The sequence below is a fragment of the Drepanopeziza brunnea genome, assembly GCF_022702325.1.
Source record: "Drepanopeziza brunnea f. sp. 'multigermtubi' strain 214-2 chromosome Unknown ctg19, whole genome shotgun sequence".
Classification (NCBI taxonomy): domain Eukaryota; kingdom Fungi; phylum Ascomycota; class Leotiomycetes; order Helotiales; family Drepanopezizaceae; genus Drepanopeziza; species Drepanopeziza brunnea.
In genome coordinates this window covers 807,624-816,692 of record NW_027094082.1, presented here as the reverse complement: position 1 = coordinate 816,692, position 9,069 = coordinate 807,624, and the positions used below count along the sequence as shown (strand labels likewise).

General features: G+C 46.1%; 1 protein-coding gene across 1 annotated transcript; it reads right to left on the bottom strand.

Moving 5' to 3' along the window:
- Window positions 1-5,641: 5,641 nt before the first annotated feature.
- On the bottom strand, window positions 5,642-8,145 carry L3040_009004 (uncharacterized protein; the record flags this gene model as incomplete). The annotated part of the gene is made up of 2 exons (XM_066155802.1): window positions 5,642-7,621; window positions 7,675-8,145. 2 exons carry the CDS (start codon window positions 8,143-8,145, stop codon window positions 5,642-5,644), a joined length of 2,451 nt encoding a protein of 816 aa, XP_066010090.1.
- Window positions 8,146-9,069: the final 924 nt, after the last annotated feature.

Here is a 9,069-nt window from a genome sequence, read left to right as displayed (position 1 = left end):
CTCCTCAGCTCTCAGCCACACACCGTAGTACACACATACTACGTACGTACTGTAGTACGTAGTACTTGTATACGTCATACTCTCCCCCCCCATGAATAAATGTCGGACCCAGTTTAGGCCCATAAATCATAGAGCGGTGGTTTCTGAATGGCTCAAAGCCCTGTCAACTCCGCTGTATAAACTAAATACTAGCTCAAAAATACTTTTCAAAGCTGAGTCCTTATACTACGTAAGTTGATTGGTTTAAGCCCTGGTAACATCCCTTGCGAAATTATGCTTTCGACATTTATTCATGGGAGGGGAGAGTAGTACTACGTAGTACATAGCCGAATCATCATTTTCCCAAGGTTTGTATTCCCAAGCCCCCCTGCTAAACGAAGCTTTTTGTACTACGTACTTTGCTTCAAATTTCAGATTTTCCTTTTCTTCCTTTGTGCCATTCTTTTTTACTGTACGTAAACTCAACTTCAACAAGCGGACAAGAGGGAATGATGGGACGCTGTACGTCTCAAACCTCCCCCCAACGAAGTATTTCGTTCGATCCAACTCATCTCCATATCCCATTTTCCATTCCGTTCCATTCCAATATACTTCGTCGGTAAGTTACTTACGAAGTATCAACCAATCACTCTCTAATTGTACTACTCTTCCGCCCTTCTACACTGCAAGTATAGTACTAGTACTTATTCAATATAATAAACCTCCCCTCCCAGCCCACAACTCAGCTCAACTCAATTACTAGTACTCGTTCAATATACTTACGTAATAAACCTCCCCTCCCAGCCCACAACTCAGCTCAACTCAATTCAACTCCAACAAAACCAGAACCCCCACACGCCACACCAAAAACCCCCTCACTAATTAATACGCAACCAAAATTAGCTCGAAAAATAAGCCTCTGATCGTCGGTGGCATTGACAATTAATGTAAAAAAAACCAAACCCGACCTGGCGCAAGTGGGATAGTAACTTTTACCCTTATAAACTCGACATAAATCCAACCACTTACCACATCGCAATTCTTTCCGCATGAAAAGAAAATGCAGCGTATTAAGTTCTCCCACAACGTACTCACACAATTTTGAATTTACATGTGTCGTTTCAATACGTATCGTATCGTACTGAAGTAGTAAAAGTGATACTCTTGAGGTACTTCTTGAGGTACCTTTTGATGATATAAGTCCGTGCGTGCGCCGACTAAGCGAAGTCAATAAACAACACCCTTCTCGAGCTCGACAGCCAAGCGCCCAGCCCATTCATTGTGATCGACTCTTGAAGACGATGAAGATGAAAGCCATAAAGAGAGAAGCGAGGGTGGTTCAGCGTCGTGTAATAGCGATCCTGAGCTTCATAATAGCGTTGATGGAAGTCAAGGAGCAAGAGAAGGCGCTATCTTATCTTAAAGGCAAGTATAGGGTCATTTCAGCGGTCCTCTGACCCTCTTTTATAAGAGGCGGTTAGTAGACCGCTTAGATTCAGTGCTAAGCTCTGTTCAGGAACAGCTTACCGAATAGACCGTCCCCGACCGTATAATTAAGAGGGACCGTTTCCTGGCCGTCCTATAGCCGTCCCCGCCCTATAGTCGTCCCCGTCCTGATTTTCGAAATGGTTTACGATTAAAACATTCTAGTAACCCGTCTGTACTTCCCGACTAATTTAATACGGATTGGTTTGAAAATACTGCTGACGAAGCCGAGATCTATGCTAGGATGTTTCCTCGGTATCGCTGCCACGGCTCATCTATCAGCGCTTTGATAAATTCAAAATCGGGATTGATCGATTCAGCAAAATTTCAACGTGCCACAGTCGTGTTACCATACGTCGGGGGTGGCGGGGAGGTAGATGAAGGAGAAGAAGGAAGGGAGAGCCAGGAGCTGAAGGGCATATTTTATTTCTCAATTGCTTACTAATCAGAGTTTTCAAGGACGGTCCCAAAACGGTTTCAAAAAACGGTCCCAGGATGGTCTATTCGTAAGAAGACCGACTTTTTCTCTATGAACAACGATTTCAATCGATCAAAACGGCCTTCTTTTGATAACAATCTTTTTACGAAAAAAAAAAAGGACCCTCATGAGAGAGGATTCAATCGATCAAATCGGTATCGTATCAAGAATAATTGAAATTGTTTAAACCCGCCGAATTACCGGTACAGGTCTGACTATAATTCAGCTAGGTAGCTATAGACTTGGGGTGATCCACCAGCCATGCCAACCTCTTGGGACCGTCCTTGAAAGAGATCGTCATGGGATGATGAGCTGACCGTTTAAATAACCTCTTGCCTGCCTGTGAGGTAGTAGTAGGGTCTAGAATACTCATACTCGAGCGATTTCAATGAGGTTGAAGGTTTGGGCCACGCCAAATCTCATCAGCGCACGGGCCAATGGAATCGAAATGTACTACTGTACGTACTACGTACGATAAAAGTACACCAGAAGCACCACTTTCATTACTTTAACCCAGCACGATAACATTAAAACTACATACGATGGAAATTGCATAAATCCATATGTCGGTTCCTTACTTATTGAACTATAAGTTATTCAATTACGGGTCATTAAACTACGAGTCAAGAGAGTAGAGTAATAGTGGGGATCGATTGATTGCTTACACTGGTAAATCAATTACCCCTTTAGTATTTACTGTTACGCGAAGTAAATACCTTGGACTACTTTTGTCTCGGAGCCTCACCTTCCGAGATACACAGCCCTCTCAGAGCCTCAGCTTCCGAGATCCCCAACCCCCCTTGATGTATTCAGTACCTAGAAATTGTATATTCCTTTAAAGGGAGTACATTCTTAGTTAGAGAGATGAATCTAGAAGAATGATCCATTTTCAGTGCTGAAAGAAACCTTATTTTTCCTGTTGCAAGTACACAGAAGAAGCTTGATTCATTTAACGTTTGCTATTACCGGCAAAAACCAACACCATGGTTACCAAACACAATCCGCTGCATCTTTTCCTGTAAACATGGTTACGATATGATCAGTGGTTGATTTTACATCGGGGTTCGGAGGGCAAAAGTTACGACTGTCCCGGGCTGGTGATTTTTTCACAGGTTGAAATTCAAGGTAACCGACGATTTAACATCGGGACTTGACGTGGCCAACTTTTGAGGCCCTCCCCTTCCGTAAAGTAGGCGAGAGAATTGTAGTCCCGCGAAAGAAGTCTGTTCCCCGTTAAATACCAGCAAAAACCAAGCGGGAATTTGATACAGATTCTGATTTTAATCGCATGCATCGTGATGAATGTTAAAGCTAATCGTCGGTTCCCTTAAATTCAATTCGACAGAATGGACCGACTTGCTGTAGCAAGTCGGCACCACCAAGGCGGGACAGTAGAATTTGCTCCGCTATAATGAATAGAAGATCAACCAACTATCATATCGTAATTATTTTTGTATAGAAGGATGCAAAGTATTGAGTTTGATACTAATCAATGAATCAAATTCTAATTACAGATTGTTATTCTTTTATTATGCTGGGCTAAAGTAGTAAAGATAGTACTTTTGGTGTACTTTTCTTTATACTTTTCGACCTTACTGGTGCGTATACTACGTCCCAGGCGTAAGTATTACCCCTCGAGGGTAGGGTAATCAGGGGGTTCATAATGGAAACTAAACTTTTAAGGCACCCTCGAAGGGTAATACTTAGGCCTGTACCGTGGGTATATCAGAATTGCTATGTAAATAATAGAATAAGCGAGGAACGCCAAAATCGGACTTTGATTCAAACCTATCAAAAGAACACGTGCATCACTATCAACTTTAATTTAATAATTAGTAACTTTGATGATATCATAAATTAGATCATTTATTTTCGATCTACTTATAAGGCGTTTATTTTAGTTAAGGTTATGGCAATTGAGATTTCCGAAGCAGACAAGTAAAATTAGATTATTTGGGACAGTTTTCAGCTATATTTTTACTACATTTTAAATTATCAAGTTACTCCAAATGAATGCATCTTTATTTTCTTAGTTCACGTCTGTGAAGCATATTTTTCTGAGCATACCTGTTATTTTTTTCTTATTTATATTAATAGTTGTTGTTTAATAAGTGGTGTACCGTTACTGTCCCGCCTTGGTGGTGCCGACAAAGCAGCGCAGGTCGGGGTTTTTTCACAAATTAAATTCAACATAACCGACGATTACATCAATATATATATATATATATATATATATATCTTCGCAAAGTATCGACATATTAGAGTTTTGCATACCCATTTGTATTACATAGCTTAGCAAAAGAAAAAAAAATCACATGGATTTACAAGAGCTTTTATCACCATTTCAAACGATTTCGACCGCGTGCATCTTCAACGGATATTAAAGCTATGAGCATAGAGACTATACAACAGAGTCCGTATATTCGTATAGTATCGAAATATTGAACTTCCATGTGTCTATTTACGTTGCTAAGCGTAGAATGGAAAGAAATATAAGTTTGCGATGCTTTTTAACGATTTTAATTATACGAATCTAAAAAATCAAGCTACAAGAAATTATATATATATATATATATATGTATAATGCAAGCGAATCTTTCCACCAAATGAATAGTATATTAGAATCCTAATAACACGGTAACCAAATCATATCAAGATATCAAAAACTGAATCACGAAATCTGTGCAATCGTATATTAATATAACATCAATTATTTTCATCCTCAAGCTCATAATACACTCACTACGAGAAAGATTAAGAAAACAGATATTGAGATCAATCCGACGGAGGATGTGATTCTTTCGAAGAGTCTAATTTTTTTTCTTCGCCCACTTTAGAAAAGGGGCCTAGAAGTTGCGATGTCAAGTCCTACGATCACTTCCGATGAATCATCGATGCAATCCGGCGCAGTTTCGTTTCCTTCTCGATGCTGCACTGCAAGCGAGCTCAGGAATCAGGTCCCGGCCGTCCGTCCGCAAAGGAAGGATGGTTGTAATGGAAGTTCTTGTCGGTGGGTGGGTGTTTCTTTAAGGCTTTGATTGGAGAATAGGGGAATCGCAAAATTAGAAAATCAGAAAATTATATACATATATACCAAGAGAACAACTCAAAGAGCCGACCACATTACCCGAATAACGGACCGTACTACCAAAGCGTACTAGGAACCGCAACCCCTGCCTCTACCTCTGCCTCTGCCTCCGCCTCGGACTTGTACTTTGTCCTTTATCCTCCGACCAAAAGGGCACGCTTACAATGGGGAATCTTCCCTGCGCTCTGCCTCGTCTGCCGGATCTTCTGGGAACGCGTACTCGTGAGAGGGGAAGGTCCTGGAGGTGGATGGATGGATGGATGGTAGGCGATGGATGGGAAGCGAGATGGGCAATAACATTCCCGTTACTTCGGAGACGAAAAATAAAAAGTTTAATTCGAGCAATTAATTAATCAGTCAACATATAATCAAGAGAGCCATCGAAATCTGCATCCGCTATAAAGCCATAGGTGATACGAAACCAAGAACGTGCAAATCTCACAATAGCAAGAAAGTAGATAGATAGCATCAAGAAGTGGGGAGGGAAAGGGGGGGGGGGGACGTTCGGGGGGTATCTCATTAAAAAAACTATTCTCTCCATCTATTTACACGGTTCCTCACAGCTCCCCTAAAATTCCAATCGACTTACTCCTGTTTACGCCCAAACACAATCACCGCTCATACTTCGGCAACATCTCGAGCCGGAACGAAGATTCCGGTAGAATATGATGCGAGTAATGATGCCCGTACTCGTGGTCATCCAAGATAGGGGGCGCAGACGGCTCGTGCTGTGACCGACTGCTGCTTCCCTCGCCCGCGTCGTCATCTTCGTCGGCGGTGAACACGGGTGGCGCGCTCGCTTCGTCCATCAGCCGTCGCCGTTCAAGCTCTTGCTTGTCCTCGTTCTGGTTGGCGCTGGCAGCTGGACCAAAGTCGGCAAGGGAAGGCGCAGAGGCACCACTAGCAGATTCTGCAGGGGCGAGGAATCCAGGGGGAAGGAGACCCCGTGATGCTTCCTGAGAAGTTGCATCGTCGGGACCGTACAAGTCTTCCTCGTCATCTGTAGGGGGGACTGATGGTGCTAGTGGAGGCACGACTGTCCTTGACGATGAAGGGCCACTTTCGTCAGTTGGAGGTTGACTAGGAAGGAGTCTCTCCTCATGCCGACGTAATCGCTCTTTCTCGCCAACAGCTCCATCAGCTTGCATGTCTGGTGGTGGAACATGGATCTGGTCATGTCGAAGAGGTGGATAACAGTCTTGGAAGTCGTAGTCTTTGTGAACGAAATAACCGGACTGCGGATCTGGGTGTGGATGGTCCGGAGGCCGATCATAATAGGGGTACGGATGGGGAGCTTGCCGAGGGTTGTGCTGATCGACCGCCGCCACAGACTCTTCATAGATAGGTTCACGCGTTGAAACAGGCTCATCCGAAGGGTCGAGTGTTGGTCTCCTGACGAAGCTGTTGCCCCTGAGTCGCTTACGAGCCGTATCTTTCGTTCCCACGACAACTTCGAAGCGACATTCAACGACACTCTTTTCTCGCCTGATATTCGCCGTATCAACAATACTCCCACCCCACGCCGCCAGAATATTAGGATTAACATCTCTGGGCGGCCCTGCTGAGAAAGTCGATGAGGGTAGGGCAACAGCTCCAACTCGAGGAACATGCCGCTGCTGACCGGCCAGCTTACCACCCATATCAACCACAACTTCAACATGGTATTTGAAAGTGATCATCTGCCCAGGAACACCGCATATGGTGGGAAAGACATCCTCTGGAACTCTGACTGAAGCGTTGACTACTGCTGTCAAAGTCGTGGGATCAACCAGAATAGGAGCGAACGTTTGGGACAGATCCTTTCGGAACATACTGCTCGATCCTGCGGACGACAAGGAGAGCCCGCCCAGCCCCGTTTTGGATTTGGGGTAGTATTCCTCGTGCTTCAGCCTCTCAGCCTCTTTACCCTTGATATCCGCGAAAAGATATAGAGGGGGCGCCGAATCGATTCTGCCTTGTCTGTAAAACGTAATAATGATTCCATGCATGCTTTTCAAAGGCTTCGTATGCCTTATGGAAATTTTCAGTGGAAGGTTATCGCCGGGTAAACAGCCCGACTTCAGAAGTTCGATGGTGGCAGTGATAGTCTGATCCTCGAGAGACAATTTGCTGCTATCCCTGCGGCCTTCTTGCGTTGACCTCGTAGATGCAGGCGCCGTGCCCAGCCTGAAGCTGAGCCCTGTGCTACTGCTCACTGTACTTCCACCGCTGTTCCCCGCGGACACCGTGCTTTGTATGTCACTCGGGACCGGGCTCCGAGGGCTTACGTTCTGCTGGTCCGCCGATCCGCATTGGCTCGCAGAATCATCGGGGAGCGGGGAGGTTGGCACGCGTGGTGCATCGCTTCCAGAGCTGGCACCCTGCTCGGTATTCTCATGAGAACCGTTCTCTTTTGACTTCGCAGTCTTTCTCCTCCTGACGCGCCGCGATATTGGTTCCAGGGAAATCTTCTGGGGCTTGGGTGGCTGCATGGGTCCAATATCAACCGTCTCAACAAGCGAAAGCTTTTGGTCGCAACTCGAGGTTGGAGTGATCGATGTAGGGCGCGTAATCGTGGAAGTGATCAGGTAGGTGATGGTGCCTCTCTCGAACTACGGCAATCATTAGCTAGTTGAAGTGCCAGAGGGGGGTTCCCAAGCCATACATCGACACTCGAGGGAAGCCGCTTCTTGGGAAATTCCAGCTCAAAATTAAACTCATATACCCCAGTGTCGAGTCGCCCCTCTCCACAGAGTGTAATCTCATCTTGGAATAGGGAGGCGTGGCCGTTGCCAAAGTATTGGGATTTTCGCGGGTTGTTGGAGGCCGTCAAGCCGAGATCGGGCACCGGGTCGTTCGCGCCATTGGGGCTCTTGAAGACTCGGACGTAGCCGTGGAGGCATACGGTAAGATGGGTAAGGCGTATCGGTTTGACAACGGTGAGCACGACAGCTCCCCTTACCACATCCCCGGGGGAGTATTTCCGATGGGGCTCGTCCGGGCGGATGTGGAACTCGGTGAGGTTTCTCGTACGCGACTTTAGCGGCGCGGTTATCCTCGACAGCAGCGAGCGACCTATCGTCGATGGTAACGGCGACAGCGACGTCGGAGTCGAGGGGGTAACATTTGCGCACATATCAAGGAGTAGAAGAAGTTCCGTGGAGGTTCTTATCGCCAAGAGGTGGTCGTGAGCGCCAAGTACCTACTTTGCGGGAGACCTCGACGACGGGGTCACATGTAGACGTCCGTATTGGCAGACGCGCTGGGCGCTGGCTGTAGGTTTGTGTGACGGTGAGTATGATTGTGAATGGGATTATGGCTGCACTGGCCAAGCTGGACCGGTCAAGCCAGGGCTGAGGTTTCGACCAGCGCCGCGAACATGCAGTGCGGCGGTATCGTGGATCGTCGAAGTGTGACGTTTATTCTATACCCAGGTGGCAATGATGTAATGGAATGTAAAGTTTAGGAAGAGGATAAAGAGGAGGAGGTGAAGGGAGGAGGAGGAGAGGCAGAGGAAGAGGAGGGGAGGAGAGGGCTGTGTCGGTGCAAAAGTTAATACTGCATTGGCCCAGGATGTGGCGGGCGCCAGACTATGGATTGGAGATAGCTTCGAGATGCAGGGCAAACAGTAGTCGGGGACGGGCCGCGGCGTATGGTAAGTGTGAGTAGGTAGTATAGTGAGCAGTAAGTAGCAGAGGGAGCAAGAGATGGAGAGATGAGGATCGATGGATAGGATAGGATAGGATAGGATTGGATAGGATAGGTGAGGTAGAGAGAGACAAGCGTTCGAGTCGACTCGACGACCACCCCCAAACTTGTATCAAAAGTCAAAATGAAGCCGCCCAACCGTCCGGTCGAGGTCTCGCCTGGATCGGGTTTGAATCCGAGATGAAGTCGAAACGCGCCGTGTTTGGATTGTTTGTCTGAAGTCTGAACTGATACAACGAAACACGAATAAGCTATCAAGTAGGTAATCAAGTAGGTAGATATGTACTTGGTATTTATCATTAGCTAGGTACTTGGTTCACTTCTTGCCAATGACTTGACTGCGGCCCCTGGG